The sequence below is a fragment of the Callorhinus ursinus genome, unplaced genomic scaffold (genome assembly GCF_003265705.2).
Source record: "Callorhinus ursinus isolate GAN/ISIS: 27379988/994484 unplaced genomic scaffold, GSC_fseal_2.0 scaffold4, whole genome shotgun sequence".
Taxonomy (NCBI): Eukaryota; Metazoa; Chordata; class Mammalia; order Carnivora; family Otariidae; genus Callorhinus; species Callorhinus ursinus.
In genome coordinates, this window is record NW_027397066.1 from 126,838,652 (window position 1) to 126,865,203 (window position 26,552).

General features: G+C 40.7%; 1 protein-coding gene across 13 annotated transcripts in view; it reads right to left on the reverse strand.

Moving 5' to 3' along the window:
• Positions 1-26,552, reverse strand: part of SH3D19 (SH3 domain containing 19) — a 176,025-nt gene that overhangs the window by 29,562 nt on the left and 119,911 nt on the right. For 6 of the 13 annotated variants that reach the window (XM_073892365.1, XM_073892357.1, XM_025874307.2 and 3 more), the window contains 6 exons: positions 22,590-22,630; positions 16,620-16,662; positions 14,122-14,260; positions 13,829-13,991; positions 12,073-13,071; positions 3,503-3,610 (listed from right to left, as the gene is read on the reverse strand). In XM_073892365.1, the coding sequence (XP_073748466.1) occupies positions 3,503-3,610; positions 12,073-12,760 (796 nt within the window). In that variant the 5' untranslated portion in view covers positions 12,761-13,071; positions 13,829-13,991; positions 14,122-14,260; positions 16,620-16,662; positions 22,590-22,630. Of the gene's footprint in view, positions 1-3,502; positions 3,611-12,072; positions 13,072-13,828; positions 13,992-14,121; positions 14,261-16,619; positions 16,663-18,001; positions 18,043-22,589; positions 22,631-26,552 lie in introns of all 13 variants that reach the window. The other 7 variants (XM_073892363.1, XM_073892361.1, XM_073892358.1 and 4 more) reach the window with 3 other exon arrangements.

Here is a 26,552-nt window from a genome sequence, read left to right on the forward strand (position 1 = left end):
TCTCGTGCTCTCTATCTCTCATTCTCTTCTCTCTCAAATAAATAAATAAAATCTCAAAAAACAAAAAAAGATACTAAAGGAGGTGAAAGCCACCTTTTACACAGATTTAGACACTTAAAGGAGATGGGATTTTTTTTTTCTTTCTTTCAAAGGAACACTCTCTGCTCTCATTTCACATGAAACACCTATAAACCAGAGGATGATTTGTCAGGTTCCTATATTACCTACAAGCAGGAAAACACTCTCTAAAGGAGGAAAATACCCAGACCAGCTACTAGGAAAACAACGATGTAGAGACAGGCAAGCATTCTTAGCAAGAGGCAAAGCTGCTCTGGAACGAAGACACAGAAGAACATTTCAACTCAGTTGCCATCTTGAAGACTCTCACTCTGGTACAGTTTTCTTTTCTTTTCTTTTTTTTTAAAGATTTTATTTATTTGAGAGAGAGAGCGTGCGCACACATGAGAGGGGGGAGTGGGAGAGGAAGAAGCAGATTTCCTGCTGAGCAGGGAGCCCGATGCGGGCCTCGATCCCAGGACCCTGGGATCATGACCTGAGCCAAGGCAGACGCTTAACGAATGAGCCACCCAGGAGCCCCCAGTTTTCGTATTCTTATAAGGAAATGATATATCACTTAGGATACTGCACTGCTGTGACAAACAAGGGTACAAAGTAGTAATAATATGAAAGTAAAGAGAAAATACCTTACTGGCAGGATGGGACATAGGGACTATCAATTATGAGCGTGTGGGATAGGTGGAGATTTCCAATTTCAAAGCATGTGGTCAGTGGAGGTCTCAATGAGAAAAGTGGCATTTGAGCTAAGACTTGAAAGAATGGTGAAGGAGGGAGCCACGCACCTATCTGTGAAAAGGACATCCTAGTCAGAAGAAACAAGTCTCAAGGGGAAAGAACTGACAGGCTCACAGAAGACGAAGGAGTTTTGCACCACAAAGCTATTCCTTTCTTCACCTGACTGTTCCAAGTTCTTCCAACACCGAGGAACTTTTTCCTCCTCCACAGCACGTATGAATTGCTTAATAACTGTAATAATACAGTGCTAGGGAACTGGTTTTTGATATAAATAGAAATAATGCTCTAGAAACTGACATTTCAGTTCTTTCACATACAGCAGTTAGAATCCAACTTTCTAACAGTTCCCAGAACTCTGTCAGAATAATAAATAAAGGTGCTTCCTCAATATATCCTTTACAGGATTCCAGGACTATTAATCCAATTTATAAGTATGCACACAAGAATAAACACTAGCAGGCCTGAGGCTGCTTATGCTTAGAAAGGCCTGCTTCAAGGGTGGGTCCTTGCTGGCATCTGGGAAATTGGGACTTTGGGAAGGTTCCCACCATCCCCAGAGCTCATAAAATGAAAGAATTTGGTTTATGCTAAATATCTGCTTTCCTTCTGGGAATCTGAAATTTTGGAACGTGCCAAAGTTCCAAGAGGTGCCTATGTGACCAATCCCTAATAAAAACCCTGAGTATTGAGTGTCTAATGAGCTTCGTTGGTTGACAACATTTCACCTGTGTTGTCACAACTGGTTCCTGGGGGAGTTAAGTATAGCTTTTGTGATTCCCTGGGAGAGAACACCTAGAAGCCTGTGCCAGGATTCCTTCTTCTGACTTTGCCCGATGCACCGTTTCCTATTGCTGATTTTGTTTTGTATACTTCTGCTGTAATAAATCACAGCTGTGAACATAACTAAATGCTAAGTCCTACCAGTCCTCCTAGGGATCATCAAACCCAGGGGTCTTGGGGACCCTGATACAACAGGAGAATAAATTTAAAAGTAAAAATTTTATTACTTAAAACCTACATGAGCTTCGGGCAATATTTATTATCATCATATTTCACTATGCCTGTTAAAATCCAGAATACATTTTAACAAGGTAACAGCAAGCAGGCAAACAACCCAATGAACTATCATCTGTGATACTTATACAGCCCACTGTGTCAAAAGAAATATACCACCAGTTCTTTAATATACCATATAACCTCCTAAGAAGTGAGAACCCACCAGAATTTGGTACCCTTGACTTTTTCTCCTCCTCATTCTTCATAGTAACTCAGTTTAATCTTCTCACCATGTGGCTTAGAGCCATCAGTTAATAACAAAACACTCAAAAGACCAAAACCAGTATGATCGCTCTGGGTAGTTCTTTATATAATAACCAAACCCCTGAACGAAAGGGGTTTCATGGCATTCCAAGGTATGACTGCAAAATAACCTGGGGATGCTACAGACAGGTGAAGGACTGGGACACGTGATCTGCTAATAGGAGGAACAGAGTGAGAGGTTCTCCTGTTACATAAAGGCAAGGATGCATCTGGACTATGCAAAGGCACTGAATGAAATGAAATGATAGCAGAAGCTCATGGCGAAAGCTGTGCGGTCACTCCAAGCAATGCTAGGAATGGATTTGGAACCCACCATACAAGCATGTGTGTGCACACGCACACACAGATTTACACATACCTTTTAACAAGCTTCAGGGTCTAAAATAAATGGGACTGGCCCTCTTGGTTTCTGTCTTACAATAATATCAGATTTCTTTGCAGTCCTTATAAAAGCTCATACAAAATTTCATTTATTGTACCATTAAAAAAATCAAGTCAGGAAATAATATCAAAATGGAGTGTTACACTGATTTTAAAAAATTTTATACATTGTTAACGTTTTTATAACTCTTGGTTACTGCTCTTCACACAATTCATACATACTTATACTTAGATTATGCTGTATCCAGACAGACACAACTTTATTTGCTATCAGTTTCACTCAGAGTTGACATCTGAACAACGTGGGGGTTAGAGGTGCTGACACCCTGGTGCAGCCAAAAATCCACATGTAACATCTGACTCTCCCAAAACTTAACTACTAAGAAAACCATAAAGATAATACATTTATAGTACCGAACTGTAAAAAAAATCTGTGTATAAGTGGACCCACACAGTTCATACCTGTGTTGTTCAAGGGTCAACTGTACTTTCCCACCATCTTTACCCGAAACACTAACCAGATACTACAACTGTTCTAAGTTTCAGTCTCCCTCTATTCTCTCTACCTAGAGACAGTGGTATAGACAAACGAAATCCACATTTACTGTACCAATTGTCTAAAGAACTGTGAAAAAAGAACTTTTTTTTTTTTTAAAGATTTTATTTATTTATTTGACAGAGAGAGACACAGCGAGAGACGGAACACAAGCAGGGGGAGTGGGAGAGGGAGAAGCAAGCTTCCTGCCGAGCAGGGAGCCCAATGCGGGGCTCGATCCCAGGACCCTGGGATCATGACCTGAGCCAAAGGCAGACGCTTAATGACTGAGCTACCCAGGAGCCCCAAGAACTTGTTTTTTATATCTCCTTTGACTATAAATAATAACAAATGGCCAATCACACGTAATTTCAAAAGCAGACATTGACAAATAAATATATATTTCTCCCAGGCTCTTGGAAAAGCAAAGAAAGAAGGCTGATTAATGCTTACATTTTCCTGGTTTGGCTGGAATTCGAATCACAGTGGGCTTCCTGGTGGGTGCTGGTTGAACTGCTCTTTCTTTTGTTGGTTCTGTTTTTATGGGGAGCTGAAAGGGATCTAATGAAAAACACAGTTTATTTTGCATGTCTTAGTTAACATGGACTCAAACAAAAAACCTCATTCATAATTAAAGAGTCATATTTTCATGCCCCAGGGAAAACTATTCATGGATAAACAAAATCTCAGTTTGCAGAGACAAAAACAAAGTCGGAGCTCATGAAAGGAAATAACTTGGTGCTCTGTAAATAATTCATGTGGCTTTTCTTCCTCTCTGATGAGAGATAGCCAGGACAATCTAGAATTACGTAGAAGCTATCTTTCATGGGAGTACAATCATTTCATAAGTGTCGCCTGAAAATGAGGGGCAATTGAAACGAGGAGCCAATTTCCCCCCTGTTGTGAGGCCTCACAGATCCCCCAGAAAAGGTCTTTTCTCCCCCACACTCCTGTGCCTGGCCCAGAAAACTGATCCATAAGGCTCACCAAGAGCCCCCACCCTACCCAGCACCGTGCCTGAGCGTCAGTCGTTTAGTAAAACCACACTTCAGTTAACATGAAAATGGAAAGTGTTTTATCCTGGAAATGAAAGAAGACATCTTCCTTCAAATATTTAATTTAGGGGCAAGGACACCGGCTTGGCATTTCTCCATCTTAACGGATTCATTTAAAATTGACAATATATGCTCAGAGAAAGTATTTTTAAACAAAGACATAAATACCAAACTTGTTTTTTTACTGAAAGAAATACTCTTTTCTTTTTCTTTAATGTAAATATTCTTTTCAGTATTTTGGGAAACGGTCATTTTCCCAAAGATGAGAAATCTAAAAATAAATAGTTTAGCAAAAATAAAATAAACGCTGTATAATGGATACTCTATGCAGCACACAGGCTCTCTGGAGGCCTCCTTTGCCCTTAATTCTATAAGAGGCAGAATGAGTATATGCTGTAATTCTGCACCTGTTCTATAGACTCTTCACTATAGGGAGATACTCCCTGTAAAAACAACACACACACACCATAGCTCCTGTGATGAACAGCATTCATATTCTGCCGATTATGAGCTGTAGTTTGAGAAGCACCTTTCGCTGACTAGCTATTTTCAGGACACATGAAGAGCTGAGCTAAGGATAAGAAAGCCATTCAGCCCCCTGCTACCTGACCTTCCCTTCCCCCGCAGCTCCCAGGCAACCCTACCATTATCCATGCCACCAAAGGCATCATCACCCACTCACGTGCCATTTGCTCACATGTGTATGTCTACCACGTGCCAGGAACAGTGCTGGGGGGGGGAGATAACCATAGTAAAGTACGATCCCATTTTATTATCTACCACCTAGGAATGGCCCTCAGGTGGCGTGCCAGGTAAAACAATTATTACTAGACTACTGAGAAAAAAAAGTATATTAGATGACTCTTTTATGGAAACCTGTCTATTAGCTCACAAGGGAGGCAAGTCTTGTCTAAGTTCAAAAAACCAACTCAGGATTATCAAAACAGTATCAAACTTGAAAAAAAGGCTCTTGTAATACTATAACCTTCTTCCACTGTAACCTATGTCCTCACAAAACACAAAGTTCCTTCTTTTAGAGCTAACTAAATTTTAAAATTCTGTATTTTGTTATAGCATTTCTTACTTCAAAAGTAGTATTTATTGTAAAAATGGGAAACATTAAGAAATCCATGCTGGAAAGTCTCCTGTAATCCCATCCCTCCAGTAATAATGAAAATTTGGTGTATCTGCCTACATATTTTTTATGCTACTACATGTATTATTACGTAGATATTTTGATAAACAAGAAAAACAGGATTTTATATCTTGCCTTATAATTTGCTTTTTCACTTTTGTTCACTCAAAATTGATTGGATGTCTGCTACAAATCAAATACGACTCTAGGTGCTGGGAATACTTCAGTGAACAAAGCAAAGAACCCTGCTCTCACGGCACATACATTCCAGGAGGGAGATGGAGATAATAAACAGTAAATATAATAGTAAGTAGCTCATCTGGTATATCACGTGAGAAGTACTACTGAAAAAGGAAAAAGTAAAGCATGGTGAGAGACTTCTATGTGTGGGGAGAATGGAAGGTTGCAGCATAAAACAAGAGTGCAGGGGTGAGGGAGGGGAGCTCTCCACGGCCATCTTTCCAACAGCTGGATTTTACACGTTCTAATAGTTCTTCCAACTTGAATAATATGCACCTGGTCTCTGGGAAGCAGCAGTGCCAATGGATAAAAAGGCGTATGTACACTTGTATTAAAGCCCATTACTGCAAATATTACCTGCCTGTGAACTCCCTGAATCATCTATTCTGAATGATACTAGCTAAAGTGAATTTGAGGACTTTATGTAATCCCGGCACGCATTTTATTCAAACACAGAAACACAGTATCTTTCTTTTGTGTTTATCTTTCCTTTCTATTCTTCTCCCTCTCCTACTGCCTTACCCACCTACTTCCAAGGACCCAACTTCCTTCCCCCCAGCTGAGGCAGAGACTGGACTGTCCTCCCTGCCCCCCAATCTTGGCTGTCGCATCCCATTCTTTCGGGGCTCTGTTTTCTGTCGGGAAAGGGACCAAAAATTCAAGAAAAGGATTAAGGCTGGTGACTGTTCACCGTGTTCTACCTTACAAGTGGCATTTCTGCTTTAACAGCTGCTTCTGCTACCTATAATCTTTTGGTTATTAGTATAGGCTTTTAGTTGATGTTTTTCTGGGTGGTTGTGGAGGAGGAAGAAAATCTTGAGCATGGGATGACTTCAATTATTTCCCAACTCATATTATATTCTGAGCCAGAATGCCACCTACACTCTCTCACATTCCAGGAGGGAGGGCATGAATAAGGGGGGCAGGGAAAGGAGAAAAGACACCAATCGATGCCTTGAGGGGCCAAGCACAGGAGCATCCAAATTATCCTTGCTGTTGGAGGACTGGCCTCAAGACACCTGCTCCATATCCTGCACACTGTGCAAACCTCACCTACTGCATGGAAGGGTCCAGTAATTATTATTTTTAAACCTAAAGGATTTAAATTGAAGTGGTATAGATACAATTTATGTAACAAAGTATTCAGAGTGTCTTAGTTACCCACTCTTTCTCGGTCTTTATTTTTAATATCATTAGCTACTCTTTAATAATTGGTACTCAGATCGTGTAAAATTATACTACTACACATGTCTCTGGGGAAAAAAATGTTCTTTCTCAATACAGTGAAGCAAGGAAAGTTTTAGTGTTCTAGTACGGCGGGCTGTTTGGCAGGAGTGGGTCTATTTAATGACCTTCCTCAGCTGTGCTCACTGAGTCAGTGAGCTCAGCATCTGCCTCTCTGTCTGCGTGCCGTCCGGGGCTCTAATCCAGACGAGGTGTGCGGATTAGTGGGGAGGACACAGAGCATCACTTCAAAAAGAAGGTGGAACCGGAGGCCTGTTTTTTCATCTTGATGATGGTGTGCAAATCTCTTTAGCTACACAATATGCAGTTTACTTTTTATGTCTGTTCATGAGCAAGGTATTTTTTCCTCACAGAAGAAAGTGGGCAACATACAAAGCAAGAATAGCATCTCATGTTTGGGAACTCCAGGCACTGCCACGCAGGAATCTGGATCACTGGTACTATGAAAATATTCCAAGTTCATAAGCTTTGACCCAGTAGTCTCACTTCTCGAAATTTATTCTTCAGAAATAAGAACACTAGCAGAAATGGCAATGTTTATGAGAGTGTTTACTACAGCATTTTCTGTAGAAGAAAAAGAAATCCAAAAAATTAAAAGTAATGTCCATGGAGAGGGGAAATGTTGAATCAACTGTGATATGCTCACACTAAGAAATATTAGACAGGTACCAGGAAACAAGGAGTTAACTCCTTGACTTAGACCGACTGGACCAAAAAGAAGTCCATAAATCTCCCTGTTAAATAAAACAACAACAACAACAACAACAAGGGTATAGTATAATAAAAATATTTGTAAAAAGTAGGAAAACATACATGTATCTATGTTTGTAAGCTTTGGTTTGAAATGTTCAAAGGCATGGAAGGCTACATACAACACTGTTCACACTGGTTACTCTTGAGGATGTGGATGGACTAGAGGGAGATAATTTTTTCTTTTTACTAAATGTTTGTATTGTTTAACTTGTTACAGCAAACGTGTTACTTTGTAACTGAAAAAATCCAATAAAATAGATTCAACCACAAGAAGAAAAGTTAACAAGATGAAGCTGAGAAATAACTCCCCTGCCAAGCAAACCAAACCAAAAACCACTTAAAAATGGGGGGGGGGGGGGGAGTTTAGTCCTTTTAGTTGCTTTTTAAAAGCAATAATGGTCATAAAATTTTCCATAAGGTAACTAGAAAAATAACTTTTTTGATTCTATTTAATAGGATTTAATGCACATATGTTTTTGAATGTCTTATTTACACGTATGTAATTCAAAATAATTAGCTTTTATTTATAATCTTGAATAACAGCAATTTAGAAAAATCATATGCTATTATTTTTAAAATTCCTACTCATCACAAAGACTGAGGATCAGTGTGATCCCTCTCTGTGGCAAGATGACAAGAGCTATTTTTCACCCTAATTCTACTTACGGTTAGCAATTTCAAAACCAGGTTCCCCATCCTCTCCTGCCAAACCAGTTCCCTCATAAAGAAAACCTCTGTTACTGGCTTTTTATACATCTTTCCAAAGATACCACGTACGTGTGTGCATTTGTGTGTTAACATAAACAGTAGCTAAAGTATCATGAATACTAACTATACCTTGCGTTTTTCACCTAATAATATCTCGGGGATTGGTCCATAGTAGGAAGTAATAGGGGGTGTGCCTCCTTTTTAATTAGCACACAATCGTCCACTGTGCAGATGTCCCATTATTTATTTAAGCAGTCCATTGGAGGTTATTGCAATATTCTGTAGGAGAAGTCCTTCATTTGGGGTCCAAGAATGGGCCCTTGAAGCTCTGGAAATGGTGCACACATGAGCTAAAGGGCTGTTTTAAAGAGAGGTAAAAGATTCGCAGGATAATCAGATTCTCAGAGTTCTGTGATTGCCAGAAGGGGTTAAGAACCACAGTGCCAGGGGCGCCTGGGTGGCTCAGTCGTAAGCCTCTACCTTTGGCTCAGGTCATGATCCCGGGGTCCTGGGATCGAGCCCCGCATCGGGCTCCCTGCTCCGTGGGGGGCCTGCTTCTCCCTCTCCCACTCCCCCTGCTTGTGTTCCCTCTCTCACTGTGTCTCTCTGTGTCAAATAAATGAATAAAATCTTAAAAAAAAGAACCACAGTGCCATGACTTTGTCACAGAGTTTGGTCTTGTTTCTACAGATAAAACGCAAAGCATCTCAAAAAAAAAAAAAAAAATCTCCTATTCAAATCTAAGGAACATCCATGGCATTTTTCTCTACCTTTATTTGCCGTATTCTGCCCTCCTTCTAGCCCCTCACACCAAACCAATGATTCCACACCTGCTGCCAAACAAGCAGCCCCTTTTACACCTCCGTCCACATGGTCTTCATTACCGGGCTGAGAAAAACACTGATGGTAATGTAGTTTTCTGCCCATTACCTGTCTCTCATAATATGCTTGTCATCATAATTAGTTTCACCAGCCTTGGCTTGCTTTTCTGTCATTTCTTTCCCTTGAGTTCTGTTAACAGCAGAAATTGGCTGCTAAACTATTATTCTGGTCTGTGTAATGGGGCTGACAGCAGAGGCATTCTGCCTTTTTTTTTTTTTTTTTGACAACTGGGTATGATTTGTAAAGGTGTAAAGAGGAATTGCTAATACTTCTCAGCTCCATTTACATTAACCTGGAAGGCATTCTACCCAAGAAATGAATCCAATATTAAATAGCTTGTTTTATGAGTTTTCCTTTAATAATTTTTCTAATCTTTACAATGTTTTCACAGCTTCAGTATTTTCTGATCTCTATTTCCTGAGATTAATATGGAAACTTCATTTTATGAAAACTGCTTTATTAGATTTTCTTTCTTTTTGAGGGAAGGAAAAGGAGGGAAGACATATTTGTGAGTTCCTCTCCTTTCTCTCGTGTCCCTCTCAGTTTCTGACTAATGCCAGGATTTAATCGTCTTACTTAATCATAAGGTTTCACAAAGAGACCATGATCCTTTATTTACAAAGGCAATGCTATTGATACACCATCAAAAAGTCACAAAGCCCCAAATCAATAAACAAACAAAAATCTCTCCACATGCTGAGGAATTCAGAGGTGATCCTAAAGGCCTCTGGAGGACAATAGGCAGGGCAGCAACAAGGTCCAACGTACACTCTAGAAAAATCCCTTGGGTAGCCATAATATGGAGGATGATGGGTTTGAGGCAGAAGTTGGGGCTCAATTTAGGAACCCCTGCAGTAACCTGGCAAAAGGCCTAACGTGGGGCAGTACAGGGGCACAGAAATGAAAGGAGGACTCAAGAACTACTTAGAAGGTTAAACCAGCAGGAGTTGGTAACTAATTGCATGTGAAGGGCAAGAAGTAACAATAATTACTACTTAATGAGCACTTACCATGTTTCAGACAATGGGACAGGGCCTTCCTGCATAATCACATTAATCCTCGTACTGCCTCCATGAGTAGTATTATTACCATGTTTTATAGATGAGGAAATTGAGGCACAGTGGGGTAAATTGCCCAAAGTCACATAGCAATTAAGTGGTCGGCAGGCCTGTCTACCTCCAAGTCTAAACAAACAGCCACGGTGTGACATGTAGAAGACTCGGAGGTGATCTCCAGGATTCTCTAAGGAAGGCTGGGTATATGATGGCGTTATTAAGTGAGGTGCAGAAAACAGGAAGAGGAGCAGGTTTAGAAAGATGACAAAGTAAGCGTTCAGTGTAATTCCACAGTCGAGAGCAATGGTTAAAAGTCTGGTAGGGCAAGTAAATTACACATTTTGCTAAGAGACTGCCTACATAATTAAATATCATGCAACGAGGTGGTAGAAATCAAGGAACAGAAAAGGCTGAGTATGAGGCCTGAGACTATATTCATGTTGAATGTATACTGTTGATCTTCTTTTGGAAGATGACTATAATTATCTGTTTGATGACAGGGAATAAATTCTCAGCAGTTACTAACCAAGTTGCCATCTCCATAGAATCCAGCAGTTTCTACAAAAGGCAGTGTTTCTTTGGCTTGTGCTGCTTCCACCCCTTAACAGCTTGCTGTTGTTAGATTTACCACCCCTATCCCACCCGGAATCTTGTTAACACCAAAAAGGTTTAAATTTAAAAAATGACGTAACAAAGACTTGAAGTGTTACCTGGCTTAAGAATTCATTCAAATGTCGGGTAGCAAGGTAACAGAATGAAAAATACACTAGACCTAGAATAAAAAGATGACGTCTGAATCATGCCTTGGAAGCTGTTAGCGTTACGACACTGGGCAAGCTACCCATTGATTTCTCTGTCTCATTTTCCTCTGCAAGCTGAGGCCAACAATACTTTGCAGAGGATTACTCTAAGTATTAAATTAAATGATGTAGGTCTGGGTATCTAGCAGAAGGTTTGGAACACTGCAGAAGCTCAGTATACTCTAACATCTGTCCTTCTACCCCTTATAGACAAGAGGTATGCTGTACATGTTGTATGCATGATAAATATTTAATAAACATGTTTGTTATCATTTAAAATACACCTGTGCTGTGCAGAATTTGGTTTCGAATCACAGAGCTTATCCCATTTTGATGCATGTTGAACATTTATAAGATGACAGCTAACCTTTTGAAAATACTCTTAGGCTTATATGTTCACAAATGCTACCCAAATAAGTAAACAGCAGTAAAAGGAATCATCAATGACAAGTAAAACAGCTCACTTTGACAAATCAAAGATAAGCTTTACTATCACACCCTCCATCTGAACAGTGTGAGGAAAGAAAACATACTTTCTGAATTTCCTCTTGAGAAATTTAATTGTCCTGATCCTGGCAGGAAATGTACAGCTATTGTATTTTATTTACAAAACTTTGTATCCCCCAGGGAAGATGTTCTGTGAAGATGAGCGAAAAAACTTTTGCTACATATGGCTGGGTCCTCATTCCTGGCTTTGCTCTCACCGGAGTCCTCCCTGGGGCTGGCGCCTCGCTTGGCACTCCCAGTGAGGCCGGCTCAATCTGAGGAGCCCTTCGGGGGCCACTGTGTGACTTAGCATCTATGAGAGGCTTCCCTTGCATTCCCCTGATGCTTGACTCTCCACCTGCCAGAATTAGGAAGCCAGCCTCACACCTAGTTTAGTCACTAGACCCAGTCTGCTTATTTCTGGCTCGTGCAGTCGTTATCAATACATGTCTCCATCTTTCTCTGTCTCCATTTCCCCCATTCCAGATTTTCCTGTCCCTCTCTATCTCCTACCCAGCTCCCTGTTTCTTAATCTGTGTTTCTGTCTTATACACACACAGGCACACCCCTCCAGCAATGATGTCGTAGAAATGAAAACAGCAAGTGCCATTCAAGACGCCCTCTGATGAGTTTACACTCCCTTCCACTTCTCCTTTTTACTCACCCAGAACCATCTCTGAACCAAGAGATTCTTCAACCAGGTTCCCAGCTGGTGTGGGTAAAACATCATCATCAAAACTGATGAGGTCAATGTCCCCTGGAGGCTTGCTTTGCAGAGCTGGAGCTGGGGAGATGGCCGGGGGTCCTTCTCCCAGTGACCTGAATGCTTTGGCCTGTGACGCCACTGAGAGTCGGGGAGGAGCAGTGACTGGTTTCGGCAGAGCTGTAGAGTTGGGGTTTTCTAAGGAAACCGATTTCTTCGGCAACAGAGGCCGAGGAGCAGGAGTTGGGACTTTCTTCCCACCGTCAGGGCTCTCAGCCACGGGCCCTCCTCCCAGAATCTCATGATTAACACTTCGTGTAAGGCCAGCATTTGGTTTCTTTGGCAATTCAGGTTTGGTTGCTGGGATGCTCCCTACTTGCAGTGGAGAGTGCGGGGTAAGCCCTTCCCTAGGGGCCACCTTGAGTCTGTTTTCAGTCCAGGAGTCCCACTCTCCAGAAGCTCTGCTGGCAGCCGGCTTGGGAGCCACTGAGGGTTTCCCTGAGGGAACAGCAGGCCTGGGGGGGAGTGTGCGGGGAGCAATTTCCGGTTTCGCCGGCGGTCCCGAGGTTTCTTTATTAGCCTGACCCTCAAATGCTTTGATTCTTGAAACGACACTATTTTGGCTCCGTTCTGTGTTCATAATGTTCATCACTGCCTGACTCTCCAAGTCGTTGGTACTGTCCAACAAAGACTGAGGCTGGCTCAGCGAAGACTCCTGCTCTGTGGCCGTGGGGCTGGTTTTCTGGTGATTTGGCTCTTTAACGTGAGTGTCTCTGGCTACTGGCCTGAGGTTGGCTTTTGATCTTGGTCTTGGCACTGGACATCTTGCAGCACTGGAGTTCTCTGGACAGTTCTGTTCTTCTGAAGTCTCAAAGACGATTAAAGGTGCCACATGTGTTGGAAGATCACTGGCTGCGACGGCCGGGGAAGGCTGGAGAGGCTTGAGAGGAGCCTGTAGTGCTGACAAGACCAAAACCCACAGACAGAAGTTGCAACATTGTAATTTAAAAGAAAAAAAAATACAAGATACACAGACTGTTTAAATATACACGTGGAATATCAAGAGATCTTGGTTTCCTTAATTAGTAAAAAGTAATTCCAAAATCAATGGGGAAATGTTTACACTCCACTTCTCACAGGAGTGTTCAAGTTGTATTTATTCATAAGAGAAATATTCATTACATAATATTTTTAAAACACCACTAAATTCTCGATTCCCAGGAGACTTATCGCATGAACCCTTTCCCTCTCGTCAGAATTCCAACATTGCTTGCTTTACTTCTCCAAAGTAACTTACTTTCATCTCTGCTCTTTGAAAACAATGCCTTCTAAAAGCCTAATATTACACTCTGTCAAGTTTAAGTTGCTAAATATAACCTCCTTCTCAATGGGAATAAAGGGGATCGATCAGCAGTAATACAACCATGAGTTAAAAGGATGATTTTTTTGCGATATGAACTGGGGTGAGCCCCCGAGATTGGGGATGCGGCTCATGAGAATGATCTATTGTAATAATCACAGCAAACCAAAATAAAGGAAGCACACAGTGCTCGCTTCTCGGCCTTCTGGCTAAGATCAAGTGTAGGAAGCACGTAGTGATCACACTGACTGGGAAGAAGAGCTCGATGCATTATGCACAAGTCACAAATTATTTTAAAGCCAGAAGCCTACTGATTACTTCCCTAGAACTAGGTCAGAATTAGGGAGGACAAATTACTTGCACCACTCTGAGGCAGATGGTTGTCTATTTCTTCTGTAAAGTCAGTCTGAGTTGCAGACGTAATTGTGTGCCTTGGAGTGGCAGCAGCATTATTATTATTCGTAGTATTAACTTGAACTTGGTTGATTTCTTTTATGACTTGTTCATAAGATGGTGGGAGCTGCAAAATAAAAGAATGAAGATTTTAGACCGCTATGGACAAAAGCCGAAGTATTAACAGTCTCACAATTCTTACCTTTGAACTCACTTTAAAAAAAAAAATGCAAAGAGATAATGTAATACTTATTTACCTCGGCAGGAACCAGCTCACTGGGCCTCCAAGGGCCGGCTGCCGAAGAAGGGGGAAATCCCAGTCCCGGGGGCGGGGCTCCTGGAAACCATGAGGCCGGCCTCAGGGGCTCAGCTGCCACGATGGTGATCTCTGGGCGCCTAGCACACAAGACCTCAGTGAGGGTTTGCCGCTTGGTAACAAGCTACCGTCTATCCGCAAACGTTCAAAGAGTCATGAAAACAACCAATGCCCCCGAAAAGTTACATAAGAACCGCCATAGTCCTAGAAATGACCGGTCTGGCCTGAGCTATCAAGGGAGCAAACGAGAGTCATCTTCCTGGACTCTGGGGCTCAAAGTTAGAGATGTACCTTGAGCACACCCAGTTCTGCCTTGGTGGGTAAGGATAAGGGCTAAGTAAGACCCACACCATCTCTTCATTCCAGGGTTCTGCTATCCCGCCTATAACACATAATATTTTTAAAACACCATTAAATTCTCTTCATTTAGGGCGCCTGGGTGGCTCAGTCGTTAAGCGTCTGCCTTCGGCTCAGGTCATGGTCCCAGGGTCCTGGGATCGAGCCCCGCATCCGGCTCCCTGCTCCGCGGGGAAGCCTGCTTCTCCCTCTCCCACTCCCCCTGCTGGTATTCCCTCTCTCGCTGTGTCTCTCTGTATCAAATAAATAAATGAAATCTTTAAAAAAAAATTCTCTTCATTTAATGAAGAGAATTTATAATAATATACATATGGCAGAAAGTACACTGGTCAAATAGAATTGTTTTGTTTCCTGTCGTTATAAATGATATACTTTGACATGATACCACAGAAGAGGACCATCCCTTTCCTCCTCACCCAGCTCTGCCCCAATTCAAAATCACCTCTAAGTGTTTAGAGCTTGCATGTTCACTTCTAGACCCTGCTATGTGTGTCTGTGCTCCTGGTCAGTGTGGTATATGAATTTGATAATTAACCTGTAATACTGAGGAACCCCAGGGATTCAGGCATGGCTCCTTTCTTCATTTTCTTAATCTGATTCTACATTCTCGTGTTTAAACTTTATATTTAACCTCATTTCCTAACAAACACCAACTGTGTGACCCTGAGCAAACAATCAACCTCTCTGAGCCTCCGTTTTCTCAACTAACAAATAGGGATGATGATATCCGTCCTGCGTTTCTTGAGCACTTTATAGAAAATGAAAATAAAAAAGCACTGCTACTGGGGCACCTGGGTGGCTCAGATGGTTGAGCATCTGCCTTCGGCTCAGGTCATGACCCCAGGGTCCTGGGATCAAGCCCCACGTCAGGCTCCCGGCTCAGTGCAGAGTCTGCTTCTCCCTTTCCTCTGCCATTCCCTCTGCTTGTGCTCTCTGGCTCTATCTCACTGTCAAATAGATAAACAAAATCTTAAAAGAAAAAAAAAAAAAGCACTGCTATTATCAAAACTGGGCATATTCACGCATTCTTATGCCAGCTCATGAAACAGTAGAACCTGCATATTGATTACATTTGAATTGCATTACCTAAAAACCTCTGCTTATAGCTTTTGTCTAACTAAATAAGAGTTACTGGCTAATAAATACTAATCGCTACCCATGCAGTAATCCTTATGACAGCCTTAAGATGGGTATGACTAGCAACATTTTTTTTAAGTTTTTTTTTTTTTAAGTAATCTCTCTGTACCCAACATGGGGTTCGAACTAACAACCCCAAGATCAAGAGTTGCATGCTGTACCGACTGAGCCAGCCACGCGCCACTGATTAGCAACATTTTAAAGATGGGGATACAGAAGTTAAGAAAAGGTCAAGCAGCTTGCCCAAGGCCACACAGTGAGAAGGCAGTGAAGTCAACATTTGAACTCGGTCATGTCTGACTGTAAAATCCTCATTCTTCATTATTCTATACTACCCTGTAAGAAATGTGAAAGCAGGGACCATGTCTTATAAAAATCCATCCACCTATTTATCTACCTATCCATGCTTCCATTCGTTCTACATCTGTGTGTGTCTACTGGTCCTTCCTTCTATCTATCCAGTGACTCGCCCCTCCCTCCTCCCTCCTCCCCTCACACCAGCCATGCAGCCATTTATCCATTCAGCTATCCATCCACCCTGCCTCTTTTTCCCTCCTTATTCTTCCATTCAATTTTCTATCTTGTCATCCATTTATTTATGCAACATTTACAAAGTAGCTAGGAGGTACAAAGCATTTCTTTGAGCAATTCTTTGAAGCAGTTACAACAGTGCTTTACATATAGCAGGTGCTTAATAAACATTAAAAAAATTAATTTCAACAAATAATTATTGCCAAAAGATCATTTTGAGGCTTGTATTGCTTCTTCTCCCACCAAAATTTTCATCATTCTAACTTACAGATTAATTCAGGAAATGTACTGGTGAGGCAGAACATTGGTTATGTAATACATTGCTTATGAAAGAGATATTTAACTGGCTAACTGATACACAGCAGACTCCGATTTCATTATTAGCAAAATATATGACCTCTGTTATAACCATACCTCCTATCTCGATGATGCTCGTTCTGAAAAGAAGTCCGAGAAGCTACAGAAGAAAGAATAAACTGCTATAATACAAAATCAGTACATTCAATAAAGGTTTATATTTTTATAGGGTACGTTATGGGAAAAAATTAGCTTACACTTGAAATCATAGAGGATGTATGAATTTTAACATCCTTAAGCAGAAAAGCAAATCAAATTCATCTTTTTATATGGCATAAAATTAGTTCCAGTTACATATTTGAATTGCATAAGAAAACACAGATTTCAAAAATTCCCCAAAGCACATTCCATGGTTCTGAAAATAAGTTGAAGAATGAAAAGAGAAAAGAAAAAAACTATTAAATACAAATTGCCTGGTAAGAGCATTACAACAATGACATGAAATTACAATGGGCAGAAAAAATTTTAAATAACTATTTTAATCCATATGACTGCACTTTTGTGATGTTTGTTTACAACTCTATTGTAAAGAAAGTGAAAGGGGTCCAATTTTCATCTATTTTCTCATTTTTCTGGACTCTTATAACCTTTGAATTGTTTTATTACTTAAATTCAAAAGACAGTAATAAATGCAAAAACTGTTCACTACACTTTTATAAACATGTTTATAGCACATATTACTGTATATGCAGCACTGACTTTTCCTTTTAGCCTCAAACTCAAAAAGCTAGATGGTTCAGACTTTTTCCAAATTTATTTTTAAATTAAATCAAGTCTTAATCATATGATCTGGAAAATGTCACATTTGGTGTCACATATTACACATACGTGTAATGGAGAATATTATTCCTATTTTCAAGAAGCACATTCTAACAGTTCCTTTAAGAAAATCTTCAAGTACTATCCTGTAAAGATACGCACACAAAGGGGAATTTGTTTCAGATATAAACTATTTCTGCCAGTCGCCTTCATCTCTCTCTAGTACTCTACTTTTTCAATTCTTCTGACTTGAAAAGGCTGACAGCATGAATCTTTTCTTTCTTTCCTCCTATTAACTTCGGGTCCTCTCTGAACATGGAGGGTGCCAAAGCTGGGATGCAGGGGTGGAGGTGGGAGGTGGGAATGAAATCTAGGCTGGAGTTGGAGCTGCGACAGCTGAACCTCTGCTGGGCTGGTCTATCAGGAGTCCTACATTCGTACCATTAGCCGATTTTTAGCGAGAGCTAAACCAAGCTGAGGTGCATTTTGTCTCCTAGAATAAAAGAGGACAGAGAGGCTCAAGCTCTGAGTGGCATATCTGATTTGTACGAATGGCTGCACGAAGTCAGAAAGAGGCTCAGCAAGTGCGCTACAATCACGTCACCACCATCACGACAGCCGATTACAATCAGCAGACACAACACTATTAAGAAGATATCATGTCATTGTCACAAACATACCTCTTCCACGGGGCATTTTTGCTGTGCACTATTCATGAGTGCTAAGGGAAAAAAAGAAGGGGTTATAGAAGAGGAAAGGGAGGGAAAAAAAGAGTGAACCAGTTGCCTATGCTTTAAAAGGAATTCAGGAACAACACTGATCTGCCATGCCGCTGTTTTTTTCCCCCACCGGCACACTTGGAGGGAAAAGGAAAGTTGATGCACCACAGTTTCAGAGAGTAAAGAAACAGGTTGCGGCAAGGAGACATCTGTGCAGACCAGGACATTCACCCACGTAACCCCAGGAAAAACAAACCTACCTGTAGTTTTTAACAACATTGCAAAACAAACAAACAAACAAACAAACAACCCCAAAACCAAAAAACAAACAAACAAAAATCCTAAAAACCATTTTGCAAAATCAATTTGCTGCTTCAATAGGGATTAATTTTAAAGTATGAATACAGTACTCAAAGGGGAATCCAGTAGTCAATTTACGTTCTCTTAGATCTTTTCACTTGATTCTGCCCCTTCACACCAGAAGTGGTTAGTAACAGGAGCACCCTGGTTAGCAGGGGGTACTCCCACTCTGGAGGCAGCAGAACAAGGGAGAGGTCTCCCAGCCTTACTTGTGAATCTCCTCCACGTCCTTTGAGAATCACTGCTTTTCTGTCTCCTGCTTTGAATTTCTTTTTCCTTCACATTCACTCATCTATGAAATCTCTTTTGTCCCAATCCTTACAGAATGACCAGCTCTTTTTGTCAGTGTTGAACAAGTTTAGTGGCTAGAAATACGTCAGACTTTCATACAGCATTTCACACTGTTCCGGCTAATTTCTCAACTACCCACTTCCTCTCACTCTCACTTTCCCAGATCAAACAGATGTGGTGTAGCTGTTGCCCGGACGATCGAATTTGCCACCGATGCTCATACAGACCAACACGTTCCTTTTAACCCCTGCCACAAATCGCTAGCTAGGCTTTTGTGCATTTTGGATTAAGGCCCCAGTTAAAAGTTATCCTATCATTCCACAGAATTATTTTCAAACTTGTCTAGTTTATATGGTTAAATGCTAAGTACAAAACAAATTCACATTCAGCTGTTTACGAAAGACTGAGATCTGGATTTGCAATATTAGCACTACGAAAGAATCCTCCTGAACTCCAACAGGATCGTGAGCACAGAAGGACGCTCCGGGACCATCCCACTTCAACCTTAGAGATGGGGAGGATGGGACACAGAGAAGTTAAATGAATTATCCCAGGTCACATAGCCTACTACGGGAAGGGCTGGGACCCTTTGTTCCTTGAGGCGGTTTAACAACTCATGGAGCCAGGAGAGCTGGATGCTACTCCTGGTTCTAAGTAATTCAAAATCATTGATTAAATGATGATCAGATGAAATAAACACACAGAAGGGTTATAATATTATAAGCATCATTGCTATAGTACCACCTTGCCAATGAAAATCACAATAAAAAAAATAACATTTCCTTGAGACTGGGTATGATTTAGACGTGTTTGACATTATAACAAAAACATCTGTAGAGTTGAAAGCTCAATGACGTTGTAGTCAGGCAGCTTAGATTAAAATCTCAGATTTACCTCGTGAAGCCATTTCACCTTCTGAGACTCAGTGACGCTACCATCGGTAAAATGGGGTTAACATCTACCGTGCAGAGCATTGTCTTATAATGTATGTGAGCAGTTCCTGACTCACAGTAGGCAATGAATCTGAATTTCACAGAAAAATTTCCTCTTAAAAAGTTAATGACAGGAAAAGCATGAAATTCCAGATATATCCAATTATAATACCTTCAAAACTTTTACCCATAATATTTAGGGCTCACAAGAATGACGGCAAAAAGAAGAACCTCAGGGCTTGACTGGAACCAGTATCATTATGGAAGAATTTAAAATACAACCAGTAAAGGAATATTGCTTTTAAAATGTGATGAAGTCTTTCTCCTTGCTGGAGAAAGATGACTAAGTACAGGATAGTAAAACAGACATTTCACTGGGTTGGGTAGGCCAAAAATTGTTTACAACTTTTTCTTACAGAATGGGCAAAAAGGCAAAAGAGAAGGGGAGGACACAATTATTCTTCATTCTGTATTTACATGGTATCACATGAGGATGTTTGACCTTCTTGCCTAAACATCCAGGAATAATACAACTAGCAAATATTTCTTTGAGTATATGCAAAGTAACTGATAAGTAAGAATTAAAAGACGACTGAGTTAGAGTTTTTTTTTTTAAAAGACACCACAAAGCAAGTTTTCCCATTGTTTCATCTCCTTCCTCTCTGCTAGGGCCCTATTTCACCCAATTCCCCTTTTTATGCACTAGTCTGATCTCTCCGTGAATTCCTTCCCCATGGCCTCCAAGTGTCTCCAAGGTTCCTCATCCTGAACAGTCATGTTCAAATCTCCTCTGTGTGATACTCGCCCTTCCTTCTTCTGTTTACCACCAAACGTCATAGAAGAGTAGCCTACCCCAGCTGTCCCGACTTCCACATATTCCATTCATTATTCAAACTGAAGTGCGGCTTCCAATGTCAGTGTTCTACTGAAACTGCTCTCCCAGAGGTCACCACTGGCCTCCTAAGGGCCACATACGATGACCTAGTCTCAGCCATCTTTGGCTTGTTCTTGCTGCAGCATTAAGAGCTATTTGTGGTTCACTTATCTTTTAAAAAACCTCCCCTCCCTTAACCTCTAAGGTACAGTTGTCTCCTGGTTGGTTTTTTTTTTTTTTTGGTTTTTTTTTTTTTTCCTGATCATTACTTTTCAGCCTTCTTTTTTTTTTCCCCCCACTCCATTTTGGCTGCCTTCTCCCAAAGCCTTGCATGGTATAGGGGCCTCAAGGTAAAAGCAAGATCCATCCTAGAGGATCTATGGGAAGTCAAGTACAAATTACAGTCCCCAACAAAGAGGTCCGAAAATCCAAGAAGAAGGCAGCAGACAGGACTCAGTCTCTCCTCCTTAGCAGGGAAGAATTTTTGGGGGTCATTCACCTTTTGCCCTACAGCACCCTAAAGGCAGAACTTGGGCTCAGGCATCAGTATTTCCCAAGATTCTGTCCTTTGTCTTCTTCTCTGGCCTCTATGTTTTCTCTTTAAGGGTTTAGCTACTCCTGGGTTTTGCCTATAACTTTGACAACCCCAAATTATATCTCCAGCAAAAAATGCTTGCCTAAATTCCAGGCCCTAATTTTCTTTTTATATTTTCTCTGTGTCCCATCTTGTCCACACACCACCCTGCCCTCAAAGGGCTCTAAGGCATGATTTTTCCATTTTCATAACTAAATTCCCTTCAACACATACTGTGGCACTCCCATATCTTTATAAATTAACCACTAACAAAAATAAAACGTGGGAAATGTGGGAAATGTGGAATATCCTTCTGTATTGCCACCTTACAAAATTTTCACTGCAATGGTTCAAATGCATGCTCTTCACAATCTGTGGATATCCTAAATGTATACTAAATGTTACAAATTATGTTTCTAAAAATAGGATACATTCTTCTCAGGGTGGGGACCTCAGCTCAAATAATGCAAAGAACATCTAAAATCCCTCCTTTATCGGAAACCTCATTTCAAATGGAGCTGAGAGAGGCTGGCAGGGGGAACTCTTAACACTCTACTACTTACCGCCAATTGCAAATCCAACAGGAAGAGATGGAGCTCAGCAGATAGTTCGTCGCTATGCCTTCAGGAAGAAGAAAGGCTTTCCTTCTCCCCCAGCAAAATCCCAGCCAATGAGAGACTGTCACAACTCAGCCAGTGAGAAGCCACTGTATTTTGAACTCCCCAGTTTACTCCAATGGGCTTTTTCTTTGTAACAGTCTTCCCAACTCCCCCCTTTTCTTACTAAAAGAATGTTCCTCTCTTTTGTTCTGCAGACTTGCCTATGGTTTTGCTGTAGCTTGCTTGTTCCACATTGCAATTCTCGAACAAATCCATTTGCTTGGTTTAAAAAAAAAAAAAACCCTCCTTATTTTTGTTTAAAACAGGTCATCCATGTTCTGTTTAGTTTCCCTAACACTAAAGGGAACTTTGCAGAGACTTTTGTTAAAAACAATGTTAAAATTCTACACCAAGAGCAAGTTTTAACCAAGAGGCTTCGTAAAGCTTTATCCAAGAGGTAAGGTTGAAAGAATGAATGCACCATTTTGGAGAGAATTCTACCATGGGCCAATCTCCACAGGCATTTATACAGTTAAATAAAAACACAATAAAACAAACGAATCAAAAAGGACAGGGTTTAACATTTTTTTACACCCATCAGATGTCTCTACCTACAGAAAATGGTAAATTTATTTTAGATCATAAAAACTGACCAGATAATCCACATTTTTAAAAACAGTTTAGTTCTGTAAAAGAAAAATATTATTCTGAGGAATGGGCTTATCAATAAATGAAAGTTGAAAAGAAAGTTGAAAAACTAAATGCTTGTCTGAAATGGTTTAGTACTCCTGAGGAGAAAAGAGAAGCTACTTTTGTTGGATTCTCTGTAAGAGTCATCAAATATAATCACTTGCTGGAAACCTAAACCATCATTTAAAATATCACAGAGGAAATACAGAGCAGGAAAAAACAAACTTACATCTCTTGATAACCGCTCTAATGGATGACAAGGGTCCTTGGCTAGAAAAAGAAAGAAAGAAAACATTACTGTATTTCTTAATCCTTTTGAACAAGAATCTTTCATAATGCCAGGTCATTTCTGGGACTCAATATGGTACCAAGCAGCAACTCTGACATATTAGTTACTGCTTATCCTCCTTACAAAACATAAATTTAAAGAAAGTTTTTAAATTGCCTTCGATATAAAATGTTTTATGGGAAATGAGAAGGCTGGGGAAGTATATGTGCAGTGTAAATAAAAATATGCCTTAAAATTGCTTTCATAGCTACCTATACACTGCATCTTCCAGTGATGTTTTAGCGCTTGAAATCAAGCAGCAATTACATGGTAATCAAAAGAATTCTGACCCCCTATATCTCTTTTGTGTTTGACATGGGATTTCCTGTCTTCTCACATCAGATCAAAATAGATCATTTTTACAGTTAATTTGACCTAAGGACTAACAGCATTTCTTCCTAAGATTAGAACTTAAAACACCACCACCTAAAAATGAAAGTCCTCTGGTTCCTTTGAGTTTTGTTCAATGGTTGGTTGGTCCTGGGTGTCTCTGACTATGTGACCTTGGGCAAGTCACAGAAATGCTTCTGAGCCTCTGTTCACTCACTGGTCAAACCATTAGCTGCAAAGGTTTATAAGCACCAGTTTATAAGGCTATTTGTTTTGTTAGTCTTTATTCAAACCAGTTAGACTAACTGTTTTTGGAATCATTTAAAAAAAATATACAAACCTAAAACTTTAATGATATGATTTCTTTTTAGGAAAAAAAAGCCTTGTTGTTTATAAAATTTTTCACTTTTTTTCCTGAATGCTCTTAAAATTTATACTTATTTTTGATCTTATTAAATTTATGCTTGTGGTAATCTGTATAAATCATCTTGCTGTTTCTTAGGTAGAGAAGATAAAACTTTGGGAAGATGCAGTAACAGATCAGTTCGTTTTATGGGAGGGACACTTTAAGAATATACTATTCTGCCAGACCAAACAAAAACAACATTACAGGAGGTCTCCAAGGTCATGAGACTAGGACTGTAATATAAAAACAAGTGTTTTCAGCAATACTGATTTTATGGTATCTTTAAAAAAATTCAAGTATAATTAACAGTTATAGTATCAGGTGCAGAACATAATGATACCACAATTCTATACATTACTCAGTGCTCATCACAGTAAGTGTACTCTTCAGCCCCTTCACCTACTTCATTCAACCTCTCACCCACTTCCCTTCTGGCAGCCACCAGTTTGTTCTCTGTATTTTAAGAATCTCATTTTTTTGTTTATCTCTTACTCGTTTGTTTTGTTTCTTAAGTTCTCCATGAGTGAAATCATACAGTATTTGTCTTTGTCTGACTGACTTATTTCACTTAGCATAATACCCTCTAGATCCATCCATGTTGGTTGGATAAGCAATGCTCAGTTTTATTTGTTTATTTTTTAGTAATCTCTACACTCAACGTGGGGCTCAAACTCACAACTCTGACATCAAGAGTTGCATGCTCTTCTGACTGAGCCAGCCAGGTGCCCCAGCAATGTTGTTTTTTTTTTTTTTTTTTTTTACGATTTTATTTATTTTTTTGACATAGACACAGAGAGAGGGGGAACAAAAGAGGGGGGGGTGGGAGAGGGAGAAGCAGGCTTCCTGCGGAGCAGGGAGCCCGATGCGGAGCTCGATCCCAGGACTGTGGGATCACCACCCGAGCCGAGGGCAGAAGCTTTAATGACTGAGTCACCCAGGCGCCCCGTTATTATTTTTATTTTTTTTAATTTTATTTATTTTAGAGAGCGAAGGAGAGATAGCACATATAGAGGGAGAAAGAGAGTATCAAGCAGACTCCACGCTGAGCACGGAGTCTGATGTAGGGCTTGAACACATGACTCTGAGATCATGACCTGAGCCAAAACCAAGAGTCGAATGCTTAACCGACTATACCACCTGGGTGCCCCCCAGCAATGCTCATTTTTAAAAACAGTTATTGGGGCACCTGGGTGGCTCAGTCAGTTAAGCGTCTGCCTTCGGCTCAGGTCATGATCTCAGGGTCCTGGGAGTGAGCCCCACATCTGGCTTCCCACTCAGCAAGGAGTTTGTTTCTCCCTCTCCCTCGGCTCTTCCCCTCTGCTCATACTCTCTCTCTCTCCTCTCAAACAAATAAATAAAATCTAAAAAAAATAAAAAATAAAAACAGTTCTTGAAGGCTTTCCATAATCAAATACTTTGAAAAAATTAGTGTAAGGTCATGTAGAAGAGTAACAGAACTAAAATGCAAAAGGTTGACTAAAGATTGTAGGAGAAACTTCTGGGTGCAAAAGTGGAGAGACTCTGCATGTTAATATTGTGTCTGTTGATTCAAGTATAGCAATTAATAGGGCACCTGGGTGGCTCAGATGGTTAAGCATCTGCCTTCGGCTCAGGTCATGATCTCAGGGTCCTGGGATTGAGTCCCACCATCAGGCTCCTTGCTCAGCAGGGAATCTGCTTCCCCTCTCCCTCTCCCCCTGCTTGTTCTCTCTCTGTCTCTCTCGCAAATGAATAAATGAAATCTTTAAAAAAAAAAAAAAAGTATTATAGCAATTAATAGAATCAAAATCAGTACTTACAGGCAGGGCCAAAAAAGCCACAATTTCATGCCTATGTCCAGGCAGAGCATACGGAATGTTACTGAATGTCTATTATATCCTTGCTCATTACCATTGATCTGGTGGGATGTTATTATTTAAATAATAATATAAGTATTACCATAAATATTACCATATTACCAAAGCCACTGTTACCGTTGTGAAGGAGGAAGGTGAATTGATTGGGGTACAACATGGGGGTGTCTGGGTTGAAATGTTCCCCTTCCAAAAAAGATACATTGAAATTCTAACCCCAGTACCTCAGAATGTGACCTTTTAATGGAAACAGGGTCGTTACAGATATAATTACTTAAGATGAAGTACTACTGCAGTAGGGTGGTGCCCTAATCCAATATGACCGGTGTCCTTAGAAGAAAACCATGAGAAGAGAGACACAGAGGAAAGGGTCTAGACGACAATGAGGTGGAGACTGGAATTATGCAAAGATTGTCCACAAACCACCAGAAGCTAGCAAGAGACAAGGAAGGATTCCCCTAGGATTTCAGAGGGAGCGTGGCCCTGATGACACCTTGCTTTCAGACCTAGAGCCTCCAGAGGTGTGAGACAATAAATTTCTGTTTTAGATGTGATCATTCATTGCATGTTACACTTCAATAGAAAGCTGGGTTGGAGGATGGGAGGGTGGTAGAAACCTTGGCACAAAACAGAATTCTCACTGAGGTCAGCCCAGGTTCTACAATTCTCAAGATTTACATCATCATGTTTAGGCTAGCTCTATAAACCAACCAGCCAACCAACCAAGCAACCAACCAGCCAACCAAGCAACCAAACAGGCAACCAACCAGCCAACCAACCAATCAGTATCTTATGTCTAAAACAGCATTTTCCTAACTCTAAAGTTTAAAGTTCTCCTTTCTAGGTTAAAAGGCTCTGTGGCAGGGAAAATAAAAAAGGAGGCAAATGATGACTCCTTTTTCTCCATCTGTATGCAGAGCAAAGGCTATAGGCGAAGGTTCCACTCCGTATTTTTTTTTTTAAGATTTTATATATTTGAGAGAGAGAAACAGAGACAGAGCATGAGCAGCGGGGGAGGAGGCCGAGGGTAGAGGGAGAAGCAGACTCCCCGCTGAGCAGGGAACCCAATGAGGGGCTCAATCCCGGACCCTGAGATCATGACCTGAGTCGAAGGCAGACGCTTAACCGACTGAGCCACCCAGACATCCCTCCATCTCTAGTCTTAAAAGAAGCCCTCATGGAAGTTCTCCCTTAGCATGAGCTCAGGTTCATGTCTTAGCTGGGAACCTCCAGGAAGGATGGCCACTGTGGTACAGTAGACATGGCCACAGACCA